This window comes from Myotis myotis, unplaced genomic scaffold (genome assembly GCF_014108235.1).
Source record: "Myotis myotis isolate mMyoMyo1 unplaced genomic scaffold, mMyoMyo1.p scaffold_m19_p_7, whole genome shotgun sequence".
In the NCBI taxonomy this organism is placed as follows: Eukaryota; Metazoa; Chordata; class Mammalia; order Chiroptera; family Vespertilionidae; genus Myotis; species Myotis myotis.
Window position 1 is genome coordinate 47,938,068 of NW_023416379.1, and position 19,435 is coordinate 47,957,502.

General features: G+C 35.4%; 1 protein-coding gene across 2 annotated transcripts in view; it reads right to left on the reverse strand.

The window, feature by feature from the left end:
- Positions 1–19,435, reverse strand: part of MANEA (mannosidase endo-alpha) — a 42,737-nt gene that overhangs the window by 14,098 nt on the left and 9,204 nt on the right. For both annotated transcript variants that reach the window (XM_036317371.1, XM_036317372.1), the window contains exons 2-3: positions 17,420–18,001; positions 9,956–10,065 (exon numbers count right to left, since the gene is read on the reverse strand). In XM_036317371.1, the coding sequence (XP_036173264.1) occupies positions 9,956–10,065; positions 17,420–17,963 (654 nt within the window). In that variant the 5' untranslated portion in view covers positions 17,964–18,001. The remainder of the gene's footprint in view (positions 1–9,955; positions 10,066–17,419; positions 18,002–19,435) is intronic.

Sequence of the window (19,435 nt, forward strand, 5' to 3'; positions counted from 1 at the left end):
TCATGGTGAGTGATAAGATTAATCTCCTAAACCAGGGGTAGAGAACCTTTTTTCTGCCAAGAGCCACTTAGATATTTATAATATCATTTCACAGCCCATATAAAATTATCAACTTAAAAATTAGCCTGCTATATTTGGTCAAACATTTAATTAACTCACCCCTAATGCCTTGACAGGGCCGGATGTTCCCCACCCCTGTCCTAAACAAAGTAAAACCCTCAAGACTGGGAGAGATGGCTGTTTCATCTTATGCATAGAAACAAACACAGAATTAAGCAATTAATGAAAAACAAATATCACCAGGTAAAGATAAAATCTTGGGGAGGTAATAATAAAGAGTTCATATTAATGATCATAAAGTTGCTTATAAACAAGGCTTGGGAGAAGAATGAGTGGACACAGTGAGAACGTCAATAAAGTAAAGAAAAATATAAGAAAGTACCAAACATAGATAGCTAAAGAATATAAAAAGTAAACAGAAATGTACTAGAGGGTTCAATAGAAGACAGAATTAGTAAACTTAAAGACAGGACAGAAAAAGTCACCTAGTAAGAGTAAACAGGAATGAAAAGAAAGTGAAGCTAGATTAAGAAACTTACCTAAACAATCAAGCGGACTAGAATTTGCATTTCAAGAGTTCCAGGAAAAAAAAGAGAGAGGAGCTGCAATCTTCCCTAACCTGGGGAAGAAAACACTTCCAGATCAAAAAAGCCTAGAGCAGCGGTTCTCAACCTGTGGGTCGCGACCCCTTTGGGCGTCGAACGAAGACCATCGGAAAACACATAATTACATATTGCAGAGGTTCTCAACCTGGGGGTCGAATGACCCTTTCACAGGGTCGCCTAAGACCATTGGAAAACATATAATTACATATTGTTTTTGTGATTAATCACTATGCTTTAATTATGTTCAATTTGTAACAATGAAAATACATCCCGCATATCAGATATTTACATTACGATTCATAACAGTAGCAAAATTACAGTTATGAAGTAGCAACGAAAATAATTTTATGGTTGGGGGTCACCACAACATGAGGAACTGTATTAAAGGGTCGCGGCATTAGGAAGGCTGAGAACCACTGGCCTAGAGGGTTCCAAATGAAATAAACCCAAAGAGACCCACAGCAAGACATATCAATTAAAAAGTTAAAGAGAAGAAGATTATTTTAAAAGCAGTAAGAAAAAAACAAAAACAACTTGATATACACATTTTTCAGCAAAAACTCTGCAGGCCAGAAAGGAGTCATATAACATATTCAAAGTGCTGAAAGAAAAACAACACTTTCCAAACAAGAATACTCAGCTCAGCAAAGATAGCATTTGGAACTGAAGGAGAAATAAGAGTTTTCCAGACAAGCTAATGGAGTTCAGCACCACAAAACCAACCTTACAAGGAAAAGTTAGACTTTAAGCTGAAAAGAAAGGGGGCTAAATAATAACAAGAAAACATCTTAAAGTATAAATTTTATTGGGAAAGGTAAATATATAGTAAACGAAGTTGATTACTTATAATGTTGATAAAAAGATTACAAGACAAAGGTAATAAGAACAACTGAAATAGCTACTTTAGGGTACACAAGATAAAATGATGTGAAATATGACAACCATCCAAATTGGAAGGAAAGTATTAAAACTATTATTATTTGCAGATAGCATTATATATAGTGAAAACACTAAGGATTCCACCAAATAACTATTAGAACTAATAATTTGTTACAGTGGCAAAAAACAAAATTAAAAATGCAATTGATTTTTTAATATTATACACCAAAGATTAACTATCAGAAAGAGAAATTAACATTTACAATTGCATTAAGAAATTAAAATACCTAAGAACAAATTTATCCAAGGAGGTGAAAGGCCTATTACTCAAAAAATAATACACTTAAAAAAATTGAAGGTACAAATAAATCAAACCATATACCATGCTCATGGATAGGAACAATTAAGATCATTAAAATGCCCATACTACCCAAAGCAATCTATAAATTCAACTCGAAGTCTATCAAAATACCAATGACAAAACTATAACCATCTTAAAAAGCCACGAACAATAAAAGCTATCTTGAGAAAAAAGAACACAGTTGGAGGTTCACACTATTTGATATCCAACTACACTACAAGGCTATATTAATCAAAACAACATGGCACTGGCTTAAAAACAGATACAAAGATCAATGGAACAGAACAGAAAGACCAGAAATAAACCCTTACCAAAGATCCATCTATGACAAAGGAGGCAAGAATATGCCATGGAGTAAAGCCAGTCTCTTTAATAAAGTATGCTAGAAAAACTGAACAGAAACATACAAAAAAAAAAAAAAAAAAAAAAGAAAGAAAGAAAGAAAGACCACATTTGGACTCCACACACAAGAAATAAACTAAAAGTGGGTTAAAGAGCCCTAACTGGTTTGGCTCAGTGGATAGAGCGTCAGCCTGCGGACTGAAAGGTCCCAGGTTTGATTCCGGTCAAGGGCATGTACCTTGGTTGCGGGCACATCCCCTCTCCCTTCCTCTCTGTAAAAAATCAATAAAATATATTTAAAACATAAAATAAAAATAAAGATGGGTTAAAGATTTAAACCTAAGACCTGAAACCATAAGACAAATAGAAAAAAACACTTTGACATTGCTTTTAGTAATACTTTTTTGGATATGTCTCCTTGGGCAAGGCAAACGAAAAAATATATAAATGAGAAACCATTAAACTAAAAAGTTTTGCACAACAAAGGAAACCATCAATAAAACAAGACAACCTACTCAATGGAGTAAGCTATTACCAATAATATACCTGTTAAGGGTTTAATATCCAAAATATATAAGGAACTCATACAACTTAATAGTAACAAAAGAAAAAATGCAATTAAAAAATGGGCATAGGACCTGAATAGCCATTTCTCTAATGAGGACATACACATGGCCAATTGACATAGAAAAGATGTTCAACATCACCAATCAGGGAAATGCAAATTAAAACCACAATGAGATATCACCTCACACCTGTCAGAATGATTGTCATCAAAATCAACATATAACAAGTATTAAACTACCATATGATCCAGCAATTCTGCTGGGTATTTATCAAAAGTAATCTAAAACACTAATTCAAAAAGATACATGCAGCCCTATGTTCATTGCAGCATTTATAATAGCCAAACTATATAAGCAACCTAAGTGTCTTCTGATGGGTGATTAAGAAGAGGTAGTACATATATACAATAGAACACTACTCAACCATAAAAAAAATGAAATACTGCCATTTGCAACAACATGGATAGATCCTGAGAGTGTCATACTCAGTTAATTAAGTCAGACAGAGAAAGACAAAAACCCTAATTTTTCACTTATATGTGGAATCTAAAAAACAAAACAAACAGAAAGAAATTGATAAGGTACAGAAAATACTATAGTGGTTACCAGAGAGAAAGGGCTATGGTGGGAGGATAAAGAAGGTAAAATATATAGTGATGAAAGGAAACTAGACTTTGGGTGGTAAGCACACAATGCAATATACTGATGATGTATTATAGAATTGTACTACTGTAACTTACATAATGTTACTTACCAATGTCACCCAAACAAATTTAATTTTTTAAAAAGTTGCAAAATGCATTGCACAGGAAAACAAGAATAAACTCTAAGAAAAAATAGCAATCTGAAAATTAGAATTATTAGAAATGAAAATTATTGTCCAAGAACAACAGAATGGATAATGCAAGAAAACTAAACCAGTATCATAAAAATCATATATAAGTATTCCTTTTACATGATTCAAAATGATTGATTATATATCAGATTTCCATATAAAGTGCCTTATTATTGGACTGTGTTTCATTGATCTGTTTTCTTTCTGTATACTGATACTAATGCTATACTCTTTTAATTACTTCTATTTTATTATTTGGGAAGACAAGTTCTGCCTTCATTATCAAACATTTTAATAAATTAAACTATATTTTTAAATTTTAGAATTAGCCTGTCAAATTCTGCATTAAAAATCTCACTGGAAATTTGGATTAGAATTACATTAAATTTATACATATTAATATTATGAGTTATATTAAAAATATGATACAAATGTTTGAGAGAACATTTTTGCGATTTTGAGTCTTCCCATCAAATTTATGTTTCTGTACGTTTTCTTTCATTTCATATCCTTTATTAAAATGTCCTTGCTATGCTAATTACAAAGTACATTTTCCCCCTGAAATGTAGGAATCCTATTGCCGTGTATATTTTTGGTTCCAGTCACATTACTAGACTTATGATGTCTAATAATTTTTAGATTATTTTCATTGGTTTTGTAGGTATTTTCCATTTGCAAAAAATGATTTTACTTAGCAGTTTAAAAGTATTAAAAATAGTTATTTCATAGAATCTCTATAGTAATATTAAATACTGATGGAGGGCAGGCTTGATTGGTGTTGCTATTGTTTCCCCATTAAGTATGGTGTTTGACACAGTTATTAAAATATACCTTTTTATCAAGATTAAAAAAAACTTTCATTATTAAGCATGTTATTAGTAACAAGTTATTTTCTCAAAATTTCAGTATCCAATAAGATATTTATCTCCTTAAATATCCAATGAAGTCCTATTTACTTAATTGTTATACAGTGTATTCTGTGCCAGACACTAAATGCTATATATATTAAAGCATGTAATCTCTATAACCATTCCATTTGAGAGATGAAGAAACTGAGGCACAAGAGTAACATATATAGCTAGTAAGTGGTTGAGTCAGGAATGAATATAGGAGATTTGAATTCAGATTTCATATACTCTTGAAACTATTCTTAATATCCATTCTAATAACAACTTCTTTTTAAAGTCTTCTTTAGGAATTTTGCATATATTTTCATCAGTGGGATCAGCCTATAAATAAATCTCTTTCTTATGCTATTGTTTAGTTTTTGAATCAGAATCATGCTATCACTATATAATAAATTTGCAAGTTTTCTGTAGTAGCCACTATCCAAATTAACCACATATGATCCCCATTTTCTAATATTCATGACCTATGCAATTGCCTTTTTCATTGTACCAGGGTTGGTTTATCAGTGAATAAACCAATAAAATAGGATGAAAGTGATATTATTTCAAGATTAGTTCAGAAAAAAACTTCAGCTTCTACACTGGACTCTCTCTTCATTCACTATGGAGAATCTGTTGGGGAGCACACGAGACTTGGTTGGAAAGTTATAAGGAGGACATTCTGAGAAAAGGAAAGTGTGTGGAAGACCGCCTGCCCTGTTTATCAGAATTCCGACTTAAGGGAGACTTAGGGGAGTGTCATAGGCGGTACCCCTAATTATTCCTTGACCTTTCCAAACAAGTTTGTGCATGTGCAGACCCCCGGGTCTTTACTGGAATTCTTATGCTTAATCTCTGGATGCCCCTAGAGGACAATGTAAACAAGATTACTTACCCTACTGATTGCATCTAAAGATAAAAATTCCAATAAAAGCCTAAGGAGGCAGGCAATCAAGGCTGCCTGGTTGCTATCAGCCAGGCCATCCCTTAGCTTTCTCTTTCACAGTGAACTGCAGCAGAGTAATCTGTTCATCCATCGCTCAGGGGCTGCTGGTCAGCCCCAGCAAGGTGGCACCCCCTGTGAGGGGCCCCAGCAAGAATCCAGCTCCCATGTCATAAGAGACACAGGAAGCCCCACAGAGAGGCTAATGTGGTGAAGAACTAAAACTCCCATTTCAATAGCTGAAAGAAACTGATGCCTGTCAATGACCACATGAAAGAGTTGGACGCATGACTGTAGCACCAGTCAACAGCTTGATTGTAATCTCCTGAGATATCCTGAATCATATTACCAGGCTAAGACACTTCCAGATTCTTGACCTTTAGATATAGTATTAGATGATAAATGTTTTGTTTTAAACTGCCAAGTTTTGGAGTAATTTGTAATGCAGAAATAGGAAACGAATGAAGTTTTTCACATGAATAGTTCGAAATAACTGCTTTAAGATGCTCACCGAGGTCAGAACACAGTGAGAATTTCAATAAACAGAAAATATAAGAAAGTATCAAATACAAATGATGGAGTTAAAGAATAAAATAATTGTACTGAAATATACAATGGGGGGGGGGGGTGTTCAGTAGCAGACTAGAAAAAGTAGGAGAAAGACTCAATGACAAGACAGTGGTACTCATCCAATCAGAGCAGCAAAAGAAAAATGAAAATAAGAGAACTTAAGGGACTTGTGGGACAATATCAAAAAAGACCAATATGTGCATTATAGGAGTCCTTAAATAAAAAAGGGTAGAAAACCTCCCTAATCTGGGGAAGAACAGGCATGCAGTCCAGAAATCCCAGAGAGTTCCAAATGAAATGTACTGACAGAGACTCCTAAGATACATTATAAATAGTCAGAAGTTAAAGGAATCTTAAAAGAAGCAAAAGAAAAAAATGGTATGTTATGTTCAAGGGAACCCCTATAATATCGACAGGTTTTTCAACAGAAATATTATAGGCTAGAAAGGAGTGGCACAATATATTTAAAGCACTTTTAAAAGAAAATTTACAAACTAGAATACTCTCCCTAACAAAATTATCCTTCAGAACTAAATGAGAAAGATTTTTCCATAAAAGTACAAGTTAGAGTTCATGATCGACCAGCCTTACAAAAAATGTTAAAGGGACTTCCTTAGCTTAAACAAAAAGGAGCTAATTTGTAATAGAAAAAAAATAAAAGTATAAATCTCACCGCTTGAAATATATATATATTAAAACTCAGAAAAATCTAATGTAAAAGCGATGAATTAATCACTTATAAAGCTAGTATTAAAGCAGAAATAGTAAAAATAACTACAATAATGTTATGGGAAACATAAAAACATGTAAATGGGGGAACATGTCTACAAAACACACTAATACAAATATAAGTTGTTGTATGGAAGTCTCATGATAACAAAAAAGTAAAAACCTATAGTACATACACATAAAATAAAGAGAAAGAAATATAAGCCTACCTCTATAGAAAATCATCATAAAGGGAAGAAAACAAGAAAAGAAGGAACAAAGGAATTACAAAAAAGCTATAAAACAATAACAAGACCCCATACCTATCAATACCTACTTTAAGTATAAATAGATTAAATTCTGCTCCATGGGGAGTGGGCCTAAGCCGTCAGTAGGACATCCCCTGAGGGCTCCCGGACTGTGAGAGGGGACAGGCCAGGCTGAGGGACCCCCCCCCCAAAGTGCATGAATTTTCATGAACCAGGCCTCTAGTATATCTATAATAATAAAAGGTAATATGCAAATAAGACCGGACAGCTGAACAACCTTCTGGACGAAGCTGGGCTGCAATGGGCCTCTAGTATAGAATAAACTTGCTTAATTAGACCTGCTTTCTGATGTAGCTAAACTTTTTCCAGCCCAGTAAAGCACCCCAACTTCTCTTTCAGGTAGTTGTCAGCAACACAGCAGTAAATATCAACATGAAGCAGATTATTATTGTAGATCACACAAGGAGAACAAAGGGTAAAATATTTAACTGCAGCAGAGTTTGACTATGCAGTGAGAAAACCTGAAGTCATTTTCAAGGTCCGCCATTTCTTACTTCTTTTCAGTTGGATCAAGTTTCTAAGCTTTCTAAATTTCCGTTTTCTGGCTAATGAAACGAAAATAGGATTCCACCCAGTCTCCTATCTACCTACTTCAGGACTTCTGTGAGGATCAAATGAGAAGAAGCACGGGAAAACGCTTCACAGACATTTGGTTAAAGTGTAAATGTTTTCATCTGGCTATAAAGCAAGTCATGTTCCGGAGCTGAAGAAACTACAAGGAGGTTACTAGTAGTCACTAGGGAGAGGAAACCTGGCGTTGCTACGTGACATCATTACCCAGTGCCCACAGCAACTATTTCCGGGCTGGCCATGGGGTCTCGACAGCATCAGCTGCAATTTAGTGGGCTGTTGCTCCAGGGTGGTGGCGGGGCCTGTGTCCCACTTGGGGGAAGCTGAGTGTTGCTTTGTCGGCACCAGGCCCACGCTGCCATTTCTCTGTAAATGGCCAGTGTGCATCATGGCAGCTCCTGAGTTGAGCATCTGCCCACTGGTGGTCAGTACACATCATAGCGACACTTAGCATATTAGCCTTCTATATACTAGTATACAGATTGATTTCAGAGAGAGGGAGATAGAGATAGCCACATTAGTGATCAGAGAGAATCATTGATCGGCTGCTTCTTGCACGCCCCGTACTGGGAATCAAACTTGAAAACCGGGCATGTGCCCTGACCAGGAATCCAACCCTGACCTTCTGGTTCATAGGTTGACCATTAAACACTGACCCACACCAGCCGGGCTGTAAACCTACTTTTTCCATACCCTGTATAAAGGTGTTAATCCAACAAGAGACTATATATAACATTTCTAAATATTTATTCAACCAATATAGGGAAACCTAAATACAAAAAGCAAATATTAACAAACTTAAAAGGCTGAAGTAGGCAGAACTAAAATAATAATAGTACAATCAGTGGATAAATCATCCAGACAGAAAATTAATAAAGACATGTTATACCAGATGCAATTAACAGAACATTCAATCCAAAAGAATAAAAATATTCTTCTCCAGTGCATATGGAACATGCTTTTGGATACATCAAATGTTAGGCCACAAAACAAGTCTTAAAATTTTAAGTAGGTTAAAATCACCAAGCATCTTTTTGGATTACAATGATATGAAACTAGAAATCAATTTTAGGAAGAAAACTCACAAGTATAGATTAAAAAATGCTACTGTGCAACCCATTAGAAAAATAACAAGAAAAATAAAAAAGTATCTTAAGAAAAATAAAATAATATGGAATGATATCAACCTAAGAAGCTTCTTTCTGCACAGCAAAGGAACCATCAACAAAATAAAAGGCAACTTACCAAATGGAGGAAAATATTTGCAAATATTTATCTATAAGGGGTTAATATTCAAAATATATAAAGAACTCATACAACACAATAGCAATAAAAACAGAAACACCAATCTGATTTAAAAATGGGTAGAGGTTCTGAATATACACCCCCCCCCACTCCAAAGAAGACATCCATATCCCAACAAATAAATGAAAAGATACTTTAAGTTCATTAATCATCAGGGAAATGCAAATCAAAGCCACAGAGAGATATCATCTCACATCTGTTAGAATTACTATCAAAATGGGGGAAAATAACAAGAGTTTGCAAGGATATGGAGAAAAGGGAATATAAACTGATGCAACCACTATGGTAAACAGTAAGGACTTCTTTCAGAAAAGTAAAAACAGAACTACTATATGAAGGAAACAGAAACATTAAGTGGAAAAGACACTGGATACTCAATGCATCATTATTTACAACAACCAAGAAATGGAAACAATGTAGTGTCCACTAACCAATGAATGGATAAAGAAAATGTGGTATATGTATTCAGCTATAAAAACAGAAGGAAATCTTGCAATTTGTTACATCATGGAAGGAAGTTGATGGCATTATGCTAAGTAAAATAAGTCTGTCAGAGAAAGACAAATACCACACAATCTCACTTAAATGTGGAATCTTAAACACACACACACACACACACACAACCAACAACTCAGTGCTGCAGAGAACAGATCGTGGTTCCCTGAGATGGGGTGGAGCAAAATGTTTGAAGATGATAAAAGGTACAAACTTCCAGTCATAAAATTATTAAGTCCTGGCATGTAAAGTAAAACATAGTAACTATAGTTAATAACTATAATAACTGCATTGCATATCTGAAAGTTACTAAGAAAATACATCTTATAAATTCTCATCACAAGACAAAATATTGTTACAATGTATAATGATGGATATTAACTAGACTTATTGTGGTATCGTTTCAAATATATACATGTTATTATAATGAACACCTGAAACAAATATGTCATATGTCAATCATATCTCAATAAAAATTTAAAATACATGAAATAAAGTACCTTTAGATTGTATTTATGAGCTTTATCCATAATAGTTGATACCAAGTCATCAGTAGGTACTCCATTCTCATCATGTGAATCAGGTGGGTACCAAGAAAGGACTAATACACCTAACAGAAAAGACCAAAAAGAAAAAAAGAAAAAAATGAACACAGAAACAAGAATGACTACAGGTATTCTTTAAGAAAAAAAAAAGGGGGGGAGGGGCACAATGAGAATTAAAGTTTTAACAGAAGAGAAATATCTTCCCTTAACATTGTTTTGTTACATTAGTTAGACACTACCTATGGCTATTAGATTACTTTGTATAATCAATTTTATGAACTCTTTCAGGCATCAGTAACTGAATTAACAGGTTTTTATTTTTTTAAGCAAATTTTAGGTTTATAGAAAAACTGCACCCAAAGTACAGTATTCTCATATATGTACTCCCAGTTTACCCAACCCCTCTCCATCCCATATAGTTTCTATTATTATTAGCATCTTGTTTTAGTGTGGTACATTTGTTAAAACTGATGAACTAATATTGATACATCATTATTAACTAAAGTCCACAGATTACAGTAGGGTTCACTCTTGAGTTGTACAGTTCTATGGCTTTTGATAAATAAATACATGCTGTGTGACCACTATTACAGTATCATCTAGATTAGTTTTTCTGCTCTCAAAAAATCTGTGTGCTCCACCTATTTATCCCTCTTCTCTCCCCGTCAACTCCCTGAACCATAATTAATCTGTTTACTGTTTTTATGGCTTTGCTTTTTCCAGAATGTCATATAGGTGGAATAAAAAAGTAACTTTTGTCTGGACTGGCTTCTCACACTTAGCAATATGCATTTAAGGTTCACTTATGTGTTTTTATGGATTTATTGCTCATTCTTTTTATTGCTAAACTAGAGGCCCGGTGCATGGATTCGTGCACTAGTGGGGTCCCTCAGCCTGGCCTGCGGGATTGGGCCAAAACCTGCCCTCTGACATCCCCTGAGGAGTCCCGGATTGCGAGAGGGTGCAGGCCAGGCCAAGGGACCCCACTGGTGCACAATTGGGGCCTGGGAGGGACCGCGGGAGAGCTCCAGTGCATGTCCGGCCCATCTTGCTCAGTCCCAATGGGCCAGACCCCAGCAGCAAGCTAACCTACCAGTGCGTCTGCCCCCTGGTGGTCAGTGCACATCATAGTGAGTGGTTGAGCGACCTTAGCATATCATTAGCATATTATGCTTTGATTGGTTGAATGGATGACAGGACAACCAGACACTTAGCATATTAGGCTTTTATTATATAGGATAGTATCCCATTGTAGAAATGTACCACACTTTATTCACCTACTGAAGGACATCTTGGTTGCTTCAAGTTTGGGACAATTATGAATAAAGGTGCTAAGACTTGGGGAAGATATTCTTCGTTCTTTGTTCTTCCTTATCCTGTTACTGTGCTTCAATTTCTTTATTGTATCCATTATCACCTCCACGTGTTTAATGCTATCCCATACTGTGCTTCACAACCCAATTTTATCTTTGTACAGTAAGTTTCCATTTAAGGCAGATAGCCTGATTTAAGTCTGCATGGATCAACTTCCAGAGAATAACTGCATTGCCCTGCCAAGGGGATTAACATCCCTCCCTCCCCCAAGTAGGAAGGACCAACTTTGCAGGGAACAACCATACAATACGAAGGTGGGGGTGGGGAAAGAATAAGTAAAAGAGATTTTTATGCTTAGGCACGTGCAGTAGAAATCAGATCACGAAGCAAAACTATTAGACCACTGCAGTAGGAGCCCAAATGGGACATAACAGCATGGGAAAATCTGAGAAAAGGACTGGATAGGATAAGGGCACAGAACCTCAAAGACCAAGGAAAGGGATTGCATGGGGGGAGGACCCAGCATAAGCCACAAAGAATTAGAAAGAAGACTGGTTAGTTTGAAAGAAAGCTTATCCCTTCACAAGCCCAAAGTAATATGATCAAAGCTTATTAACAAATACCAGGGGCTGGTTCCTTCACACCTTCTCTCTTCCCATTGCAGCCACCCGTGTGAAGCACAATGCTGATCAGGCCAGAGGGCAGCCAGGAGCAGAGTCTACGTTGGACTACCAGAGCCAAGGTGATGGCAGTACAGTTCCAGATCCTGACCCTCTTGCTGGGTTGTGTACTTGTGCTGACCAGGCCCCAGACTTCCACAGCGAGATGGAGCTAAGCCACCTGGTCTTGGATGAGACATCGGGACCCTGGGGGCAGTCCTAGGTTTCCATTCCAATAAATACTGCCACTATTCACATCCTCCTATGCCTAAGTCTCCAAAATGCTTTTCTCACAACTCAGTGGAAGTATCCCATTTCCACTGGCAACACTATGGCATCACGTCAATGTTATAACGAAAGACATAGAACAAACATTATTTGAGGACCTGCTGTATAGTGCAGAAGACTCACTCATGAGCTAGCTCTACATAAGTAGTATTCTGGGAACCAAGCCAATGATGATTGTGACCTGAGGACAGTTGGACCATTTACAATGGTAAATGAGTCCTTCATAGTCACCAGATTCCTGTAAAATACATCAACCAGGTATCATTAATAAGTAATACCTATTATTATGTATTTCTACCTTTCCAATTGCTTAATGAAAAGTAATACTCATTGAAATCCATTCATAGAATATTAGTATGTTAAATGCAGATCACATCATATTGATGGTGTCATCCCTCTAAAGAACTTATCAAAGGATGACCTTCAATATAACTGACACCCATTTTTTTCCCCATTAAGTTAAATAATGCATTGAAACAAGGTAATAGTTAAGAACACCAGATACGAAATTGACAGACTTGGAGAATCAAGTCCCAGTTATGTCATTTGACAGGTGTTTATTTTTATGTAAGTAATTTTACTTAAGTTTTCACATGTGTAAAATGGGAATAAATTCATAACCTAAAAGTCTGTTTTAAAAAATATAAATCAGCCCTGGCCAGTATGGCTCAATTGGTTGTGGATTTGATTCCCATTCAGTGTACCCAGGTTGCAGGTTCAATCCCTGGCCAGGGTGCATTTGGGAGGCAGCCAATCGAGGTCTCTCTCATATCATCAGTCTCTCTCTCTCCCGCTTTCTCCCGCTCTCCCTCCCTCCCTCCCTCCCTCCCACACTCTCCTTCCTCTCACTAAGATCAATTTTAAAAAAAGAACATATCCTGGGGTAAAGATTAAGAAAAAAAAAAGTATATATGAAACATGCATCACACAGAGTAAGTCCCCCCAAAATTAATTACAAAAAACAATAATATGAAAACAGCAAAATAGTAAATAAATTTGGATACTTTTAACTCCACAGAGCTTATGAAAGCTTCTCTTACATTATAGGAAACTTACATATAGTGACTCTTTAAAATATCACGAACATTCTTTCAAACTAAAGATTTATCTGAAAGGCAATTCCATTCCCAGACATAAACACTATTATCACAATACAGAATGACATGAAACATTACAAAGCACATAAAAATTAAAAGGCAAACAAATAAGCAAGGAAAACAACTCACTGACAAGAGAAAGCAATCAATGAAACCAAATTCAGACAAGAAACAAATGCTGAAGTCATTAAACAGGGAGCATAAAATCACTATGATTACATGATAAAGGATCCAAAGGGAAAGATAGCCAATAGGTAAATTCAGGTGAAAACAGCAAAGATAAAAATTACAAGAATCGAACAGAAATGCTGCAAATGAAAATCCTATTAAGACATGAAGAATACCTGCAACAGACTCAAAAATAGACTCAACAGTAGTGAGGAAAGAGGTAATTCTGGCAAGTCACAAAAAATTACCAAGATGAAATATAATGAGGAAAAATAATGGGTAAGAGAACACAAAACAACATACCCAATTGCTCTGGGATTAGTCAGACATAGAAGGACAAATAATGTAAGATATCTCTTATATGTGGAATCTAAAAAAACAACAAAGAAAGCTCAAAGAAAAACAGAGTGGAATGGTGGTTACTAGCAGATGGAGAGTGGGGAATGGAAGATATGTTGTTAAAGGCACATACTTGCAACTAGTATATAAATAAGACAACCTAGAGATCTAATATACAGTGAGTATAAACAACACTATTATAAACATTAAACTTGCTAGGAGACTAGATCTTAATTGTTCCTATCACTAGAATAAATAATAATTATGTGACGTGATAGAGAGGTTAACTAATGCGATAATGGCAATATAAATGTATCAAATCAATATGCTATAAACCTTAAATTTACCAAATGTTAAATGCAATTATATCTCAATTAAAATGATTAGTATAATTCAATATTTAATAAGGAAATAAATTCTTTATTTACCAACGGGTTATGTCATTTTTTTTTTTTTTTTACTATCAAGGTGTTTTTTAATTTTCTCCTGCAGAAAATCTACCAAAGAAATATTTGCATCAATTTGACTGAAATTGTCAAAATTTAAGATAATTTGGGAAGAGATTAACCAATGAATTTATATGCATATAAGCATAGCCCATGGATAGATAATAGTGCAGGGAAGACCTGGGGAGGGGTGGGAGCAGGGTGGAGGGGGTTAATGGGGGAGGAAGGTGAACATCTGTAATACTGTCAACAATAAAGATAAATTTTAAAAATTTTAAATTGTATTGTTGACAATGTTTTGAAATGATTCATGTTCATACATATTACGTAGTAATATATAATTTACAGGGGGAATGGTCTTCATAAACACTAGATAGGCTTAGAACTAAATATGAACTGAAACTTTTTCTTAATCATAATTAAACTATAATATATGCAATATGCCATTTACATATTGCTCACATACAAAGAGTTATGCATCTGATTGAAGGGAAAAAGAGCCTTATTGTATACAGTTCAGTTTGCATTAAGAAAACTAAAACTACCATGAACATCCATTTTTTTTCTATCAATCAAGCATGGCTTTTCTAGCCACAAACACATCAACTTTGAAATAAAAAATAATTGACTGTAATACAAATTCTTTGTAGAAAGTAGGAAAAAGTCATTTGAAAGGTGCTCCCCCAAAAAGTAAATTGTAAATAGAGATGGACACATACACATGCACTAGTTAATGCTATCTGAATTTACAAATCCTATCCTATCTAATAAAAGAGAAATATGGTAATTAGCGTACAACCCCTACCCTTCCCACTGGCTAATCAGCGGTGACCAGGCTGGTGGGGGGGGGGGGGGAGTTGGGCGCGATTAGGTTGGCGGGGGGGGGGCAGTGAGGGGCGACTAGGCCAGCGGGGGGGCAGTTGGGGGCAACCAAACCAGCAGGGGCAGGCAGTTAGGGGCGACCAGGCTGGCAGGGGGGGCAGTTGGGGGTGACCAGGACGGCAGGTGGGGGCAGTAAGGGGTGACCAGGCAGGCAGGCAGGTGAGCGATTAGGAGCCAGCGGTCCAGGATTTTGAGAGGGATGTCTGCCTGCCAGTTTAGGCCCAATCCCTGGGATCAGGCCTAAACCGGCAGTCAGATATCCCCAAGGGATCCCAGATTGGAGAGGATGCAGGCTGGGCTGAGGGAGTCCCCCCACCCATGCATGAATTTCATACACCGGGCCTCTAGTTTTTTGTCATAATTTATGTCACAGAACATAGAAATTAGAGCTATAAGTATATACTATAAACTTAGATTTGTTTTAAATGGTTGGAAAAAAAAATCCCACAGAAGAAAAACAAGCCATCTTACACATAGTTGATGTAGATTCACAAAATTCTGTACTGGTTTGTTCATTAAAAAGCCTTGCATGTCTCCACATACATAGAAGACTGATAGTGAGTTTGTACCTTTTGTACAACTAGAAAAATGTGAGAACACCTAATTTCTTCTTATGGCCCTAGTGTTAGGAATACTAAGAAGACAAAGGGAACCAAAACAGGGAGGTTTTTATAAAACATATATTAATGACCTGAAGAATTTTTAGGCACCCAATGATATTTTTCTCATATTATTTACTAGTGGGATAATATGTCTCTTTCAAATATGTGTAACTGGAGTGCCAGAAATTAGAGGGAATAGAAAGTTGAAGAAAAGGAGGAACAAGAAAAAAAATTACCGGTGATTTCTCACCCATCTAATTAAGGATGCATATTGTAAACGTTGCAATATTATATGTAATAAACCAGAGGAAAATATCAAACAGCAAAAACATAAGAGAAGGAAGAAAGGGGGGGAAAGGAGCAGAACAGATGGGATAAATAGAAAAAAAAATAGTAAAATGAAACTTTTAAATTCAACTATACCTAAATGTAAATGAAATAAACAGAAAAATTAAAAAATAGATTGCCAAGCTTGTGTGGCTCAGTGGTTGAGCATTGACCTATGAACCAAGAGGTCACAGTTCGATTCCTAGTCAAGTCAAATGCCTGGGTTGTAGGCCCAATCTCCAGTTGGGGGCATGCAGGAGGCAGCCAATCAATGATTCTCTCTCATCATTGATGGTTCTCTCTCTCCCTCTCCCTTCTTCTTTGAAATCAATATGTTTGAAAAAGAGAAGAGATTGTCAGACTAGTTTTAAAAAACAGAAAAAAAAACAAATCATTTGCTACATGCCTAAACCTAGAAACAGCCCAAATGTCCATCAAGATGAATGCAGAAACAAACTGCTAAATTGCTATAATCATTACAATGGAATACTATTCAGCAATAATAAAGTACTGATATCATTAACATAGGTAAATTTCAAAATAGCAGCCTGAGCAAAAGACCACAGACACAAATGCTGAATAATTCTATTTTTATGTAGTAAGAGAACATTCACAACTTCTCTACAGTTACAGAAATGGCATTCATAGATTTCTGGGGTGGAATGGTGGGGCTGAATAAGGGAATCATGAAAAGACTTGTTGGGCTAAAAAGTATTTTACTTCATGACGGGTGGTATTTAAACAGATGTACATCTTTGAAAAACATCATTGAGCTGTATACTTAAAGTGGAGAATTCATGGTCTCTTACATAAATAAATAATAAAATTCTAAAAGAGTAGTAAATTAGAAATCAGTAAAAATATATACATAAATCCTACAAAATTTTAAAATTAAACATAAAGTAGTGTTAAAAGGCGTTTCTGCCCTTGGTGTGGTTCAGTGGTTAGCGTGTCACCCTATGCACGGACGGATTGTAGGTTTGATTCCCGGTCAAGGACATGTACCTGGGTTGCAGGTTCTATCCCTGGCCCCGGTCAACCAATCGATGTGTCTGTCTCACATTGATGTTTCTCTCCCCCCCACCCCCTTCTACTCTCTCTAAAAATCAATTAAAAAAAATATATCCTTGGGTTAGGATTAAAAAAAAAAAGTGGTTTTCTGGATGTTTAAGAACATATATAGTTTAATTTGAAGATTGTAAGTCTACACTTTAATAATGTGAAGATTAGTAACTTAATTTTATACAAGAATTATATATTTTACTCTCATACACACACAATAAAATAAAATAATTACCAATTGAAGCTGAGTATATTTGTTTCATGTGAGTTTCGATGACAGAAGGATCCCGAGAGCTGTATGTTCCCAACTCAGGGTAAAAGCTGGAGCCAATATCATCAGGAGGTTTGTGTTTCCCTTGTGGATAATTCTTGTTTATTCTAGGGTCCCAATGCTTCAGCATTGAATGGTTCCAATGTATGTATTTACCATCAAATTGTGGATTTCCATACCAACTGTAATAAAATACATGTAAATAATAATTCAGAGGTGGCAGTTCTTCCAGGTAAGGTTCAGATGCTTTGGGAGGTTTCACAGTAAATTCAACATTTTTTAAATTCTTGGTATTTGTTTCACTGTTGATTGTGTCACTCAATTCGGAATCAAAAATTTTCCCCAAGCGAGGAATTTGTTGACGAACTTCTGGAAGAAGATCAAGTCCAAAAGGAGCTCCAAAAATACCTTTATTTGGTCTCAACATTTTTAAACCCATCATCACAGAAAAAATAAATAGAATAAAAAGTGACAAAATGATGCAAGTCCTTCTTCGAAACTTTGCCATGATGACATACTTTAAACTCCAAAATGATAAATGTTTAGCTGTAATTTATTGAAAAACAGTAATTAGTAAGTGGTATTATTATTTTCCAATGTATTAAAAAATGAAAACTCGAATGCACAAAGTTTATTACATTGAAAAAATTTAACAGTGCATTAGGGTATTAATTATATCAAATATTTATGTCTACAACAGAATCTATATATGGCTAGACTAAATGCAGTATTTGGAAATACCATAATTAGATTTTTTCAGATAAACATTTTTTTTAAATATATTTTATTGATTTCTTACAGAGAGGAAGGGAGAGAGATAGAGAGTTAGAAACATCGATGAGAGAGAAACATCGATCAGCTGCCTCCTGCACACCCCCTGGGGATGTGCCCGCAACCCAGGTACATGCTCTTGACCGGAATCGAACCTGGGACCTTTCAGTCCAAAGGCCGACGCTCTATCCACTGAGCCAAACCGGTTTCGGCCAGATAAACATTTTGAAAATATTATTTAAAAAATATATATATATTTTTCATCGTTTGGGAAGATTTTACAAATACTGATTATAAATAAAACATTCTATGTATAGGGACTAAAACTTTCTAAATATAAAGTTAAGGTTCATAGTTTAAAAAAAGAAATACTTGTGAGATTTTCAAGAAACTAATTTTTTCAACAAAAAATAATTATTTCACAAGAAGGAAGTAATCACCCATTTTAAATGACATTTATTATGGAAGAGAATGAGATAAAAAATTTAAATGATCACAAATTAGATTCCTGATTTTTAAAAATATTTTTACTTTATAACTTAGAAAATCACATTGCACAGAGGTTATAAAATTAACTTACAACTTTTTTAAAAAAATATATTTTATTGATTTTTTTACACAGAGGAAGGGAGAGGGATAGAGAGTTAGAAACATCGATGAGAGAGAAGCATCGATCAGCTGCCTCCTGCAAGCCCCACACTGGATATTGAGCCTACAACCGGGCATGTGCCCTAATGGGGAATGGAACTGTGATCTCCTGGTTCACAGATTGATGCTCCACTACTGAGCCAAGTCAGCTGGGCGACATTCACTTTTTTATTGTCATCAAATTATTTTCTATTTAAATTTGTTCTGTTGCATCGCTTTGCCTTTCTTCTACAGGAAGTTCTACTACTTTCTTTGAATTTTTGCTGAATTTTCCCAAATGCACTTTCTTTTTCACCTCTTCATTTTATTTTGATTTTTAAGTTTCTCTTTACCATTTCTCACAAGGATTTATCTGTTGTGCTTGTCTTCTAGTCTTCATTTATGAAATCATTTATGAAGTTTTATTCTAATTATTTTCTGATTAATATTACATTTCTGAGTTTTCATATTTGTAATTTACTTATTCATTCATACATTATTATTTTGTTTGCTTTAACTTAAATATTAGGGTACAGTTGTCAGATGTTTTGTGAGCACATCTCCAGCAGGCTTTCAGTGTTT